Raw genomic sequence first — 15,463 nt, 5'->3', positions numbered from 1 at the left:
GACAGGGGACGTTGGGAGAGGGCTCCCTGTCCTTGGCCTGCCTGGGCGTCCTGGCCTGCCTGCCCACTGGGGACGATGGGGACGGCGGGGCGAGCGCTCCGGAAGAGCCCGGAGAGAGCCCAGGGCTGCCTGCTGGCTGGAGGCCTGGCGAGCGTGGCTGAGGAACGCGGGCCGGCAGACTCCCGGGGCCCGGCCCTCGGCTCCCCCGGGGGGGCGTCTGCCTCCGGCCATCTGGCTCCGGCTCCCCAACACCAGCAGAGGACAGGCCGCCAGCGGCCCGACCTTCGCGTGGGACACCCGGGAGCTCCTTTCCGCAGGCAGGGAGGCCGGCGGGGTCCTAACAGGTGGCTGCCACGGTCCCCCGGAGGCTGAGTGGTCAGAACCGGACGTCCCTGCGGCCAGCTTGCAGTCCACGGGGGAGCCGAAGGGCCGGCGGGCGCCCTGTCCTCCGACGTGGGACGTGGGTGGGGCTGCAGGAGGCGGGAGCTGAGGGCTCTCACGGTGAATTCTCAGGTCAACGTGTAGCCCCGGAGAACAGCCGGAGGGGTCGGTCCTTCTGGGCAGACGGAGGGCAGCATGAGCAGAAGCCGGGGGATGTGCTCTCAGAGGGGCTGCAGACCCCCGTGGGCCCAGGGCGCCCGCGACACTCCCCGTGTGAACACAGCCACGCTTCTCACTGCTTGTGTTCATTCTGGAAAAGGTCATCGTTTTTCGTGAAGTTTGCGACTTCCGTTAACGTGTAGCGGGCTTGCTGTCCCCTCTGGGAGAACGCCTGAATGCGTTTTGGAGAGCGTCTCCCTCGTATCTCGTGGACACACCCGTGGACCTGAGCCACTGGCGGGAAGGAGTCTTGTGAGGCCGTCTGCTATTTTAGGGACGCAGAGGGGAGCTTTACAGAAGTGTCCGAGGATGATCACAGGCGAGAGCAGCGGGTCAGCATGTGACAGGTGCTAGTGAGTCTGCCCCCGGGCGACGGCGAGGTGGGCGCTGACACTCTTCCTGTTGCAAAGTGCCAGAGTGGCAGTTCTGAGATGACCCTGGGTGGCGAGGTCAGGGCGCAGAGCCTGGTGCGCCCCTTGCGGCTCGGGTCCCGGCGGGTGACTCTTCACAGACAGCCGCCCACACATCCCGTGGAGGCCAGCCACGAGGACTCAGGTGTGCGCACATGCCCTTCGGGGGCCGGTGTCGGGGGTGTGTGGCACGATGCACAGGGGCCAGCAGGTGACGGTCTGAGGGGGTGGTCAGGAGGGAAGCTGGAAGAGAGAGCTGGCTCCAGGCTGGGGCTGTGTGGGTGTGCCAGCTGGGCCGCGGGGCGGGCAGGGTGGGCCCCTGCGTGGGAACCGACCTGAGTGCAGGTGTAGGGCCGGGTGGGTGCCCCAGGGTGACCCTAACCACAGCCCTGGGGGCCGCTCACCTTCCTGAGGCTGTCCTGGCCTCCTAGGGGGTCCCCTGCCTGTCGTGCTGCACGCTCTGTGGTCTCTGGCACCTGGTGGTGAAAGTGCAGGTGTCCAGGCCCCGGGCGGGTCACTAACCTGGGATTTCTCCTGTCGCCCCCCCTCCCCCTCCAGGAGAACCACTGTCGCCGCATCAAGATCCTCGGCGACTGTTATTACTGCGTGTCCGGCGTCACCCAGCCCAAGACTGCTGCGTGGAGATGGGCCTGGACATGATCGATACCATCACGTGAGCGCCCCGCGGCGACCGTCCCCGTGGCGTCCGCCCCCGCGTTGTCCCGTCCACTCTGCCGAGAGCCAGGCCGCATGGTGAGGCGCGTGTGCCTCTGGGACCCCCTCCTCTGCATTTGGCTGGGACGGCATTTTTTCATCCCTGGCCGTCCCGGGCATTGTCGGGATGGCGTTAGTGGGGCGGGAGGAAATACGCTTTGTCGCGTAGCCAGGCCGGGCATCCAGGGAGTCAGCCGGGTTCCGCTGAAGGAACTGCACGTGCTCGGCCTTGCGCGCCTTGGCGTCCAGGTGCCCCGTGCCGAGGGGCCTTCGAGGGAACAGGTGCGCGTCACCTGGACACCGCGGGCCGGCCGTGTCCACTTCTCAGCCAGCCTGTCTCGTCCCGTCAGGCAGCGGGATGAAGAGTTAGGGACCCTCGGTCGGGGTAGGGACGGCGTGGGGCCGGGAGGCCGCGCCGGTGGCTGGAGCACCCCCGTGCCCACGTCTCAGCAGCTCAGAGGGGTGGGTGCAGCCCCGCAGGACGGGCTTAATTCCCAGGGACCGCTGTTAGCATCCACACTCGGAGCTGAGAAGAGGCAGCAGCAGCGTCGTCTGGGGAACAAGAAAGGGGAGAGAGAGACGCAAACGAGAAGGCTCCGAAGTGTGGACGGGTTTGGAGGTGGGGCGACCAGGAGCCAGGCAGCGCCCTCGGGGACAGGGGTGGGGGCCCTGAGGGCAGTGGGTCCCTTTGCCAGTGGTGGCGGGTCTGCACCCGCGCCAGGGTTGGGCCGGGAGAGACCCCGGTGAGGCCAGCGTGCATCCAGACACTGGAGCCTCTGCCCTCGAGGGGGCGCTGCACTGGGGCAGGCGGGCAGGGCCGGGCAGGTAGCACAGGTGCGTCTCCCGGAGGGTTCGGAGGCTCCCCCTCGCGACGGCGTCCTCTCGTGTCCCCGGCCATGTCCCAGCCATCAGAGCGCCGGGCACCACGTGCCACGAATACGCCTGCGGTTCACATCGCGTCCTTTGTCAGCATGTGACGTCCGCCCCGTCGCGCGTCACCCCTTGTGTCACAGCCCGTGCTGTCTTGTGTGTCGTCGCGTGGGGCTCACGCCCAGCAGCTCTCACGTCGCGGCCACATCAGTGTGGAGCACAGCCTGGGTCACGTCGTGTGTCGTTCTGGGTCCTCCTGGGCCAAAGTGAGGTTGTGCAGGGGGAGGTGTGGGGAGGCAGGTGTCCACTCCCCCGTCAGCCGGTCACGGGTGCGTCCCCGGCAGGTCCTGGCCAGGGTGCCACCGACGGCTCGTGCCGTTGATGTCCCTGAGGGGGGTGACGCCGGCCGCCCCTGCTGGTGGCCTCCTGGGGGGACCTGGTGCCCCCGTCGCCCCCAGGTCTCCTTGGGTGGAGAGGCGCCCAGAGGCGTGCTTGGGTCGCCTGGCTGCTCACGCGGGCTCTGGGCCTGCCCTGGTGCGCCCCACCTTCGCCGCACTTGGGCGGCCTCGGAGGGATTTCTGTGACCGTCTCCTGGCTGCCCCAACCCGGAGTTCTGCACCTCCCCTCGGGCGTGGCTGCTGCTGTGCCGTGTGGAGAGGTGGATCGGCCACCTGTCTGCCCCCTGCTCCGTTCCCTCGGGGCGGTGGGGTCCCTTGGCAGTGTCTCCTGTCCGCTGAGGCTGAGCTCCAGGCTCCCCGACCCTGTCGGCCCTGAGAACCGACCTTGGCCTCGGAGGCCGCCCACCCCGGGGCCAGTGGGCATCTTCCCTGGCCTCCAGGGGCTGCCGTCTGCGTCGGCTCCAGATCCCCAGAAGCTTCCATGGTCTCCTGGGAATCCAGGGCCCGGTCTCTGTCTCCAGAGACTGGGAGCGTGTCCTGGGCGCCGTCCCGGCTTGGACGGGGGCGAGGGCCACCAGAGCCACAGCTCGGAGCCGGCCTCCTGCCCACGATGAGCCCCTCTTCCCTTTTCTGGGGGCCCCAGCGCAGGGCGCCGCCTGTGTGCGTCCGCCGCACGGTGGGCCTCACGCAGTGACGGGCTCTTGGGGGGCCACTCCTGGCCTGCCGGTGGCCTCCCTCACCTGCCGCACCGCCCCCTTCTGACACAGAAACGTACGGAAGCCTGTGTATTTGTGTTTAGCCTGTTGCTCTGGAAACGCGAAACTTGCCCGAGAAGAAGCGAGGAGCAGTGGCCAGGGCGGGTGTCTGGCCTCTGGCCGGGCTGTGTGCTGCTGTGCGTTGGGCCCAGGGCCCTGGGAGGACGGCGGCTTCCTTCTGAGCAGGGCCTGTCAGTCTTCTCCCTCGGAGCCCCAAGGGCGCAGCACCCCAAGGCCCCGCTGCGGCCTGGATGGCTAGAGTGAGCTGTGGGCGACCGGCAGGAAGGTGGTGCTTGCAGACGCCCCTCGCCAGGCCGCGGACTCAATAGGTATAGAGGATACACCCGTTCAGACTCCCAAGTAACCCGTGCTGGCACGCGGACTTCTGGACGTGCACCGGGCGGGGACCCCAGACCCGACGCGAAACACTGTGGTTCTGGGGGCTGGGCCCTCATTGGGCTCAAGGGGTGGTGATGGGCGCCCGGCCACGGAAGGCTGGGCCAGGGGGACGCGGTCCTCACGGCTGGGGGAGTGGGTTCTTGCAAGGGCAACCGGCACCCAAAGGCCTTGGCGAATGGCCCTGGGGGATGGGGGTGAGGGCCTGGGAGGGCTCCCTGGAGGCTGCGCCTCAGCTGGGCCAAGTTGTACTAGGAAGAAGGTGGGCGCACATGAATCAACCGCAGTTTTGAAGCAGGAGGGAGGTTGGTCTCTGAGCTCACGGGCCACCTGCTGTGCTGGGCGGGTGGTGGTCTGCCCCAGGTTGGGCGCTGGTGAGATTGGCTCCAGGGTGGCGGCCTGGTGGCCCTGCATGTCTGTGGTTTCCCTTGTGGCAGACTTGCTAACCACGGGGCCACCGTGTCCTGGGCCGTGGCTCGGCCTCCTGGTGTGGTTGGGCTTGCCGCTCATGCGGAAGGCCCGTTGGACACACCTGCTGTGGGGGCCACCTGTGGACAGACCAGGGCACAGAGGGGCTGAGCACCTGGCTCAGCGCATCCTCTGGCACCTGACTGTGGCCGTGCATCCCACAGGGCGGGGACCCCATGCTCCCGCCTGTCTGGGCTCCCCTCATGCGTGTACACGATGGCCCAGCTCATGTCCGTGACCTGTTTCTTGCAGGTCGGTGGCCGAGGCCACTGAGGTGGACCTGAACGTGCGTGTGGGGCTGCACACCGGCAGGGTCCTCTGCGGGGTCCTCGGCCTGCGCAAATGGCAGTACGACGTGTGGTCCAACGACGTGACCCTGGCCAACGTCATGGAGGTCGCCGGCCTGCCCAGGTGAGTGGAGGGGAGGCGATGCGCTCTGGGCCAAAGGACTGGTGCAGGTGCTTCTCGGAGCCACCTGGGAGGGGCCTGCGGGGGGCCCCCAGGACCCCCAGCCTCTGCAGGAGCCGCAGTGGGTGGAGAGGAGGTCCGAGGCTCAGACCACCTGGTGCTGTCGCTTCTCTCTGCTCGTCCCCTGCGCTCACCTAAGGAAGGGGGGCCCCGTGGCCTCACTGTCCGGAGGGCACACCAGCTTTCTCCCGGCACTGCGTGTCCAAGTGCCTTGGCTGCCCCTGACACAGGGAGCCTGAGTCCTGGACGCGCCTGCAGGGAGGGCTGCCTGCCGCCGCCTGCAGGCCCTGGGCATGGTGGGGCTGCTGTGTTGCAGGAAGGTTCACATCACGAGGACGACGCTGGCGTGTTTGAACGGTGACTACGAGGTGGAGGAGGGTCACGGGCACAAGAGGAACAGCTTCCTGAAAGCTCACAACATTGAAACGTTCTTCATCGTGCCGTCTCACCGGCGGAAGGTAGGCTCCGGGAGGGGGACGGGGCCCCCACTCGCCTGGTCCTGGGCATGGGCCAGGCCTTCGGGGTGGACGAACTCCTGGACCCCCAGGTGGAGCCTGGGGTCCTCTTGGGGGCGGGGCCACCCTGCAACCGCCCCCGCCACTGACCTTCCTGGGCCTCTACTCCTCTCTAGCATGTCACGTTAGTGGTGGGGCTGCTGAGGGCTGAGGGTGCCGTGCACGTGGGAGGGCCTGTGACCCGCATAGAGGGCCCTCAAGGGCTGTGTGCCCAAGGAAACGGATTTGAGTGTGATTAAGGGGGCCTAGTTCTTCCAGGGCTCAGTCGAGGGTTTCAGCGCACAGAGGAAGGTCTCAGGGCACAGGTGGGGTTCGCGGGGCACAGGCAGGAGGCATGGGGCACAGGCAAGGGGTGGGGGGCACAGGCGAGGGGTAGGGGGCACAGGCGAGGGGCAGGGGGCACAGAAGGGGGGGCCATGGGATATATGTGAGGGATGCGGGTTACAGGTGAGGGGCAGGGGGCACGGGTGGTGGATGCGGGGCATGGGCGGGGTTCGCGGGGCACAGGCGGGGGGCACAGGCGAGGGGCTGGGGGCACAGGCAGGAGGTGCGGGACACAGGTTGGGGTCGGGGGACACAGGCGGGTGATGTGGGTCACAGGAGGGGGGCGAGGGGCACAGAAGCGGGTGGCACAGAAGGGGAGGCCACGGGGCACAAGTGGGGTCCTTGGGCACAGGACGGGGTCTCAGTGCACAGGCAGGGGTCGCGGGGCACAACGAGGGGCGGGGTCGCAGGCGAGGGATGGGGGCACAGGCGAGTAGTGGGGGGCACAGGTGAGGGGCCGGGGGCACAGAAGGTGGGGCCATGGGGCACAGGCAGGGTCTGGGGGCACAAGTGGGGGTTGTGGCGCACAGGCAGGGTTGGGGGGCACCAGCGGCCCTGGTGCTCCTTCAGGACATAAGCAGGTCGGCTGCGAGACAGAGCTTGAAGCTTCTCCGTCCTGCGTGTCCGTGGTTTGGGGCTGTGCAGGCCCTGTGACCTGGGGCCCACGGCCGAGGGGCTCCCTGAGCTCACTCCTGAAGCAGGGGCAGCCCTCGCGGGCCTGGAGGAGGGCCGGGCGAGGGGTCGCCCAGGACCCCAGCACAGCAGCAGTCACCCAGGCAGGTGGGGCCTGCGGGGCAGGACCCCGGGGGTCTCTGGCGCTGGTCCTCGGCCGGCTGCCGCCTCGCCAGCCAGCGACGTCCAGGCCTCCGGGTCCCTCCCTGGCTGGGCCCCAAGCCCCCCACTGCTGCAGGCCCCGCTCCGGGGCCTCGCTCTGGGTCCAGAGGCCCCGGGAGGAGCCGAGAGCCGTGTGCCGTGGAGCCGGCCCGCCGGTCCCGCTCGCCTGTTTGGCGTCTGTGTCCCCGTGAGGTCGTGCCCGGCCCGGGGGCAGCTCGGGGCTGCTCACGGGCCGTCCCCGGACCACCTCTCTGCACAGATACTCCCAGGGCTTATCCTGTCCGACATCAGGGCAGCCAAGAGGATGAAATTCAAGACCGTGTGCTACCTGCTGGTTCAGCTCATGCAGTGCTGGAAGATGTTCAAGGCGGAGATCCTGTTCTCCAACGACATGACGTGTGAGGATGACGACAAGGTAGGAGGGCCGCCCGTGCCGTCCTTTGTGCTTCCTGACCGTGTGGATGCTGTCCGGGGCTGGGTGGCTTTCGTTTCCCTGTGAAAATCTTCCTCTCCTCTTGCATTTTTTTTTCCATTTGGCATTCCCCGTGCTTCTTGGTAAATTCGTGCTCAGACCCTCGCTGCCGTCTGCAGGTTCACGGTCCTCAGATGCTCTGTTGTGAGGTCTGGAGCCCCGGCAACGGCCTGTGAGCCCCGGCCGCCGTCCCACAGACCCGCCCTCGGCCCCCTCCTGTCCGTGGCCTCCTGCCACGCACCTGCTTGCCTCTCCTCCGTGGCTAGATCATGGAGTCTGTCCGCAGAAAGCGGCCTCCCGTGGGGTCCCCACCTCATGACCTGGCTCCCGGGAGTTTCTGGTTTTCCCCTTGGGTTGGTCAGAGGCATCCTTGGGTTTTTTCCTCTTCTGCTGGGTTGGGGGATGGTGCCGCCCCTTGCGGGTCCCAGCATCTGCTTCTACCACATGGGCCTCCTGTCTGGGGGTACGGGCGGAGACCCCAGCCCCTCCAGGGGCAACCCCGGTCCTCCGTGGGGGCAGGAAAAGCCTGGCGTGCCGCCCCTCCCCTGTTGTGTCCTTGCGTCCTGGGCCCCCTAGCCCAGCGTGGCTCTGTCCACGACTGATTTCTGTTTCCCGACACCATGCCGTCTGTCCCCCGCCATCCTGGGTTTTGTGCAGTTATGAGGAATTCCATCCCTGCAGTTTTTGGGGCTTTTCATTCAGGAAGAAACCAGATTCTGCTGGCGGGCACTCCCAGGGGTTTATGGCCTCTTAAGGGTTTTTGTGGATTTGGCTCTGAGCTCACGTTTGTGAGAATTTTGCTGGGATGTGAATTCCATCAACACTGAGTTCCTGTCCCGTCCCCCCCTCCCCCACCGGTATCCAGGGGCTTCACGTGTGTGGCCGGTGGGTTTGGACATCCCAGGCAGGCAGGCATATGCAAGAGTGTTCCTGAGAGCGAGCCCTGTCGGTGCAAAGCCACGTCTGAGAGCGTGGTCCTCACCGTCCTCCCCACGGGGGGCAGGGTCTCCCCATGTCGGTGTTTACTGGTGGGGTTTTGGGGAGAAGCTTCCTGCCCATCTCGCTCAGGCCCTGCGTGTCTGCAGTCAGGATGACGGGCTCTGCGAGCACTGGGTGCATCTGCCACCTGCCCGGCCTGGGTTCCCACGTCCTGAGGGCCCCTGGCGGCTTCCCTTTCTTTTTTTTTTTTTTTTATAAATTTTTATTTATTTATGATAGTCACACACAGATAGAGAGAGAGAGGCAGAGACACAGGCAGAGGGAGAAGCAGGCTCCATGCACCGGGAGCCCGACGTGGGATTCGATCCCGGGTCACAGGATCGCGCCCTGGGCCAAAGGCAGGCGCCAAACCGCTGCGCCACCCAGGGATCCCGCGGCTTCCCTTTCTTACCACGTTCTTGTGCATCTGTAAGTGTGCCTGCGTGAGTGTCCATGCGTGTGCATGGCTGTGTGTGCACGAGAACGCATGCCTGTGCAAGTGCGCGCCGGCCCTTCCCTCCCTCCCTGTCGTCTGATGTCGCTGCTGGATTCCTGCCCCTCCTGGGAGCACAGGGCCGTGTCCCTGAATCCTGGCCCAGCCCCTGACCCCTGAACCTCTGCAGTGAGGGATGCCTCCCAGGTGGGGCCGTGTGCACCTGCCGACTCTGGTCCTTTGTCTGTTTGCCGGGGACAGCGTGTCCTGGCCTCCCACCTTGGGGGTTGCCCCTGGTGTGGAGACGGGGAGTGACAAGGCCGGTGGTTCTGAAGGGCGGGGGTACAGGCACCGAGGCCGGGACAGGATGCCAGCTGGGGAGCTGGGGAGGTGGCTGTCGGGTGACCCTGCCAGGCAGGCCCTTCTGCCACAGGTCCGCGACCCTGAGCAGGGCCCCCGAGGAGGATGACAGGTTGCGCGAGGCCACAGCGCCCTGTGGTTCCTGCGGGCCCGCGTCCTAGCCCTGGCGTGCTCTCTGCACCCAGCGAGGCGGTGTGCCCGGCCCTGGGTGCTCCGCTGTGCTCAGTAGCCCCGAGGCCTGGGTCCCAAGACACCGGATCCCTGGATGTCACCGTGCCCTGTGGAGTGAGTGCGGGGGAGCCGGCACCCGGGCAGCCGAGGGAGTGGAACCGGGCTGCACGGAGTGTGGACGGTGTGACAGGTGCTCAGCGGGTGCCCCGGGTCGGAGGTGACCGAGGCCAGCCCCCGGCGGCTCGCTGGCTCTCTCGTTTCCGCAGAGCGTCGTGTGGCGCTGGCACGTGGGCGGTGGGAGCAGAGCTGTCCTGCGTGAGTGCTTCCAGGAATCGTAAGTCCCTGCCCATCCATAGGACATGCGGGAGCGGCTAGCGCCCGCTGCATATGACCTTCAGTGAGTAGAGCTCGGAGGGAGGGCCAGACCGGGGGAGCCATGGGGGCAGATTGTGTCCCCCGTTCAGCATCATCGTAGGAAGGCGCCACCGCTTGGCCAGTTGGCTGCCAAATGGGAACGGCGCATCCACCCCCCAGGCCGCCCCTGCCTCTGAGCCCGGCCTGCACACTCCAGGCCGCCTCCCGCTTCAGCCTCCCTGCACTCCGGGCACAGCTTGCTGAGCGTCGGCCGGTGGCCCTCCAGTCACCAGAGGCCACCAGAGGCCAGACCTGGGCAGTGCTCCCAGGGGCTCCTGATGTCCACAGCGGGAGGAGCCCCCCTTACCCCGTGTTTGCTGAGCGAATGCGTGAGCTGCGTGTGCCTTGTCGGCCGGGCGAGAGTCCGTGGGCACATCTCCGTCCCGGCCAGGGGCGGACACGAGATTGGACAGGGAGGGAGGTGGCCAGCGCCAGGTGTGAGCAGTCGGGGCTGGCACCGCTGCAGGGGGCTCCTCTCCCTGAGATCTGGGGGCCCAGCGTGTCTGCACGGCGCGGCAGGGTCGGACTCAGGAATCCCGAACCGAATCTGGAACCAAGGCTGTGCTGTGGGAGCCGCGTAGGACGCGGAAGGCCAGCTGGTGGGGACAGGAGGGTCGGGACTCCCCCAGGGGAGGGCCGCGGAGGGGGCCGGCCCTGGCCTGCTGCGGGTCTGGTCAGCGTCTTGTGCAGGGTCCCTGCAGTCTTTATTTTAGTTTTTGTTTTGAATTTCACGAGCGTGAATCTAAAAAGAACTTTGCGCTTTTATCCACGAACTCACGTGTTGACTATTGCAAACTGTATTTAAGTTGCCTTCTTTCTTTTAAAAAGATTTTATTTATTTGGGAGAGAGCAAGAAAGTACAATTTTGGGGACGGGCAGAGGGAGAGGGAGAAGCAGACTCCTTCCCGAGCCGGGAGCCCGACGTGGGACTCGGTCCCAGGACCCTGAGATCATGACCTGAGCTGCCCAGGTTCCCCCAAACAGATTTAAAATAAAATTTCTAGTAACGAAAACAGCGTAAAACCTATGTGAATAACGTAAAACTTAAAGTACCTAAAAAAGACACAAGTACGTGTACATCCTTGTTATTTCATATAACAACAATATATAAAGCTAAAAATACATAACGTAGTTAAGGATTTAATGCAATAAAAATGTCAAATTAATCCGTTCATTCCAGTGCCAGAGTCACAGCGTGGGGCACACGGTGGCAGGTGTGGTGGTTTTTCACTGAAAGACAGTAGATTTTGTTTCAATTTTGGCAGCGTCGACCTGGGAGAGGAAGCCTGGGCACAGCTGAGATGTGTGGAGGGGGGGCCTGGGTGGGGAGCCAGCGGCACCAGGGCGCGCGGCCCATTCTGTGCTGTGACCGTTCCTGCGACCCGAACCGACTCTAAGGAACGCCTGTGTTCACAGTAATATGTTTTATTGTCCAGTGTTCTCCAGGAGCCTGACCATCCAGATCCGCACCGACTTGTGTATTTTCATAGTGTCCTGATCTGCTCCGTGGCCAAGGATGTGTGGTGAGCATGTCCGCAGGCGGCAGGGTGTAGCGGGGGGAGCCCCGCGAGGTGTGCGGGGCTGAGGGGGGCTGTCTCCGGGTGAAGGGACACCCAGCCCCTCCCCAGTGCGCACTAGAAGCTGGGGCAGGAGTCAGGGCAGGGGTGGGGCGCTGAGTACCAGGAGGGAGGCAGGGCCGCAGTGACAGTAGGGGGGCCGAGAGGGCACGGGCGGTCTGGGGGGGCGAGGGGGTCTCTTGCTTCTCCCAGCCTACACTGGGAGGAGCCTGGAGGGCACAGCAAGGGGGGGCGGGCGGCACCTGGGGGCATCCCCTCCTTCCCACAGGAAGCTGTAGCAGCGGGTGGGCGGTGCAGGTGGGGCTGAGGGCGGCTGGTCCTGAGCCCCCGTCTCCCTGCCGCCCCTGCCCCTGGATTCTCCTCCCCTGCCCCTCCACCCCTACTCTTCTGCCGCTGACCCCTCTGCCCCTGCCCCCTCCACTCCTGCCCCGGCTGCCTGCACTCTCCACCATCCCCTCCACCCCTTCCTCTTCTTGACCCTGTGTCCCCTCTGCCCCTGCCTCCTCCACCCGTGCCTCTTCCACCCCCTCCTCCTCTACCCCCACCGCCCCATCGGCCACTGCTCCCTCTGCTCCTCTGCCCCCTCCAACCCCTGCCTCCTCTGCCCCCACCGCCCCCTCTTCCTCTGTTCCTCTACCCCCGTCTCCTCCACCCCTGCCTCCTCTTCCCCCTCCTCCCCTGCCCCCTCTGCCCCTGCCTCCTCTGGCCCTGCTTTCTCTGCTCCTCCTCCCCCTAACCCCCGCCCCCTCCCCCTCCGCCCCTGCCCCCTCCACCCCTCTGCCCCCTCCAGGTGGGCTGTCTGCCCTGGGCCTGGAGCTCCAGCCCCAACAGGACCCTGGTGGTCCTGACGCCCGGCGGCCTGTGCCCGCTGTGCCCTGTGCGTCTGTGCCCCACGCCCTGCTCTGCGGCCTGGTGGACACACTCCCACTGGCCATCTTCCTGCGAGTGTCCTCCCTGCCCAAAACGATCCTGCTCCTCGTGCTCACCGCGTCTTACATCCTGGTCCTGGAGCTCAGCGGCTACACCCGGGCCTCGGGGTAGGTGCGCTGCTGCCGGCCCCCTGGAGACACGTGTCGGGCGCTGTCTGCTTCCGCGGCTTATCCGTGTGTCCATTTGGGCCCAGGGCCAGCGAGGCCTCAGTTCGGGTGGGAGGTGCTGCAGCCAGGCCGGTGGCAGGTGCTGCCGACTGGCCTGCCCCGGGGGCACGTGGACGGGTCTTGGGCCCTCGTTACTGAAGAGGTTTCTCTCCTCACCATCCCCCACCTCCCCCAGGGGCAACGCGGTGTCCGGGCTCAGCTTCGAGCCCATCATGGCCATCCTGCTGTTCTCGTGCACGCTGGCCTTGCACGCCCGGCAGGTGAACATCAAGCTGCGGCTGGACTACCTCTGGACGGCACAGGCAAGAGGTGCTCCGTGTGCTCCACGGAGGGAGGGGTACGGCAGAGGGGCCCCTGGGGAGGGGCCGTGGGGGTAGAGGGGCTAGTAGTGCTGAGGCAGGACGGGGACCAGGGGAAGCTGAGCACAGCCCCATGAGCCGTGTCTGACAGGCACAGGGGTTTGGTGACATCCTGAGCAGTGAGCTCCCCATCCCCAGAGGCGTCTGGCAGTAGGGCTGCCGCGCAGAGTGGCTCAGCCTTTGCTGCGCTGCACGGGACAGTGGGTATCCCCAGGGTCATGGGAGTGTCCAGAAAACACTGACTCTTGCACCGCCCACCCAAGTTAGGAGGTGTGCGGGTGCAGGTATGCGAGCTGTCGGTCCGAGCCCGGGGAGGGAGGGGATGACTACCGGAGGCGTGGGCTGTGCACCTGCCAGGTGACCAGCACACTGGTGTTCGTCTGGGACAGCGGGGCATGCGCGAGGGGCCCCCCTCGTCCCTTGCCGTGTCCCTCGCCTCTGGATGGGGAGGCCTTCCGGCCTGCTGGACAAGTCGACCCGTGCCACTTGCAGACGTCTGGACCCTGGGTGGAGGGCCTCCCTTGGCTTCCCCGGCTAGAAGTGGGCAGGGGGCACGCCCTAGAAGAGAGACGGTGGATGCAAGCTCTCAGGAGCTTTCTAATCCTGATGTATTACGCAGCCGCTCTCTAGCATCCGAGGCATTTAATTGTGTCCGGTCTTCATGGCAGCCCTGCCCAGGGCATAGGCCTGCAGGTGGGGAGCAGGGCAGCGATGTGATGTGCTCAGGCCCGGGTGGCTGGTACATGGCCCAGCGGGGAAGAGCCAGGGTCTGAGTGGTGTCCGGAGTAGGGGGGCAGTCGCCTCATCCTGGGAGCCCCGTGTCCAGCCTGGGCCCCCCCTGGGGACCAGGATGCAGGTAGAGCCAGTGTTCGATGCCAGACAGGTGGAGCCCAGAGGATTGGGGGGTGAGGTTGCCCTCGCCGAAGAAGACCATGGGCTGCAGAGACCAGCATGGACACCTGGAAGTGATGTTTGGTGGCCGTGTGGGCGCCCTGTGGCCTGGTCCAGGTGACACATAAAACCTTCCAGCCTGGGTGAGGATACAGTGACTAGTTCCCCACCAGGACGGGCTTGGCGGCGGGCCTGGCGCGCAGTGAGCGCTCGGTGCGGCTGGGCGGCCTCCGGACGCCGCCTTGTTCATCTCTTGGGATGCTCCACCTGCAGGAGCCAGTCTGATACTTCTTCTCTGGTTTTGTTAACCTGGGAAAGACAGGTCCCGGCTACGGATGTCCGGGCAGGATGCGTGTTCGGGACCATGAAGGGTGATCCCGTTCCTCCGGGTAGACAGAGGAGGGAAGACCCGTGTGCGTGCGCGTGTGCGTACCCGAGTACATAGGGGGTCTGCACACACGTCCGTATGCCGGGGAACAACAGCCTAATTATTCTTTTCTGCGTAACACCTGCACTGAGGTTAAAACCACTCTCTTCACGCTTCATTCCTGTAAAGTATGCGGTTCGGTGGTTTCCAGTGTATTTACAGACTTGGGCCGCCGTCGCCATGGTCAGTGTTAGAGCATCTTCACGTTCCCAGAGAGCCCTGTCCCCAGCAGCAGTCACTCCCTACGTCTGCCGCCCCATCCCCGTGGATGCGTGTTTCTGCTCATTGCCCATCCCGTGTCTACTCTGGGCAGCCCACGCCCCCGAGCCCTAGGGAGACCCCTGATCTGAGGGGCTCGCTGCCCGGTGTCGTCTTCACTGTACACCTGGGTTCTGGGTGGGCAGAGGCCCTGGAATGCTGAGCCCTCTGGACCCCTGTCCATGGGGCTGGGACGCCCTGGGGGGGCGGGTGTACAGTGCTGGCTTGAGTTTCCCTGCAGACCGGGGTACGCCCCCGATGCTGGCTCTGTCCCACAGGGGACTTGAGCTGCCACCGTCATCCCACGTGAGGGCCCGACCACAGCCCGGATTGGGTGGGTCAGGGGTAGGACCATCGGCTCACCTGAGATGGGCGGGTCTAGGGCCACTGCAGGCGCCCCGAGGCAGGCCACCAGACAAGATCCCGACCTTCAGCCAAGGGACCTGGCCGGCCCTCCTTGACCGTGCCGAGAGGGTCCCAGCCGCATTGTCCCCGGGCCTGCTGAGGCTCCGCCCTGGCCAAGCCCGGAAGTCTCAGGTTGGAGCCGGTGCCAGACAGACGGCCGCATACGTGGGCTCCCAGAAGGGAGACCCAACCGCTGCTGTTTGCCACGGCCTCACCAGGTGACGGAGCACAGCGTCTCTCGTGGGCTGTGCCAGGGGACTCAGGGGACCCTTGTCTGGCTGTGGCTGGCTGTCCAGGGGCACCGGGCTGGCTGGTCCCTAGAGGTGCCCACCCCGCGGTCAGCTGCCCCGTGTGGTTTCAGGTCTTTAGTTGTGATTAGCTACTCAGCTTGAGGAGAGCAGTCAGGGTGCGCTGGAGAGCCGGGTTGGCCTGGCGTGTGCGTATCTGGCTTCCGGCTTGTTCACCAGGCACCTGCCGTGCGGCCAGCGCCACAGACAGAGGCTGCGGTGCCCCGTCTGGGTTGGCAGCGCTCTTCTCGGTGTCCCTTTAGATGGTGTAAGCCCAGTGTTTGGGCCTGCCCTGGGGTTCCCCACTGACAACACCCCGGGCCCCCACCTCTCGGTGAGTTTTCCGGGGAGCTCAGTGGCAGGGAGACCCTCCGCATGTCACTGGGAAGGGGTGCCTACATGCGACACACTGACATATTTTCCCAGGGACGTGTAACGGGAAAGGCCACCTCACCTTCCTGTAAACCCAGCAAAACAAGGACATTTCTCGACTTTGCCCGCTTGCCGTGTGGGTCCGTAAGCCTGTCACGCAGGCATCACAGTGTCTCACGCCGTTGTGGAACGGTCAGGCCAGGCCTGGGG

General features: G+C 65.8%; 2 protein-coding genes across 17 annotated transcripts in view; both read left to right on the top strand.

Moving 5' to 3' along the window:
• LOC112664452 (uncharacterized) overlaps positions 1 to 11,128 on the top strand; it is an 89,220-nt gene extending 78,092 nt beyond the window's left edge. The window contains 6 exon segments of the mRNA XM_049095274.1: positions 1,569 to 1,638; positions 1,641 to 1,683; positions 4,864 to 5,022; positions 5,396 to 5,537; positions 7,012 to 7,167; positions 11,017 to 11,128. Coding sequence (XP_048951231.1) covers positions 1,569 to 1,638; positions 1,641 to 1,683; positions 4,864 to 5,022; positions 5,396 to 5,537; positions 7,012 to 7,167; positions 11,017 to 11,034 — 588 coding nt within the window. The 3' untranslated portion in view covers positions 11,035 to 11,128.
• Positions 10,984 to 15,463, top strand: part of LOC112664407 (adenylate cyclase type 1-like) — a 53,132-nt gene continuing 48,652 nt past the window's right edge. For all 16 annotated transcript variants that reach the window (XR_007402706.1, XR_007402713.1, XR_007402710.1 and 13 more), the window contains exons 1-3: positions 10,984 to 11,103; positions 11,948 to 12,194; positions 12,430 to 12,563. Coding sequence is in view for 4 of the 16 variants with exons in the window: in XM_049095042.1 (XP_048950999.1) it covers positions 11,097 to 11,103; positions 11,948 to 12,194; positions 12,430 to 12,563 (388 nt within the window). In the remaining 12 variants the exon portion in view is untranslated. The remainder of the gene's footprint in view (positions 11,104 to 11,947; positions 12,195 to 12,429; positions 12,564 to 15,463) is intronic.

This window comes from Canis lupus, chromosome 16 (assembly GCF_003254725.2).
Source record: "Canis lupus dingo isolate Sandy chromosome 16, ASM325472v2, whole genome shotgun sequence".
Classification (NCBI taxonomy): domain Eukaryota; kingdom Metazoa; phylum Chordata; class Mammalia; order Carnivora; family Canidae; genus Canis; species Canis lupus.
The sequence above is the reverse complement of the archived record's forward strand: the minus strand, read 5'-3'. Positions and strand labels throughout refer to the sequence as shown.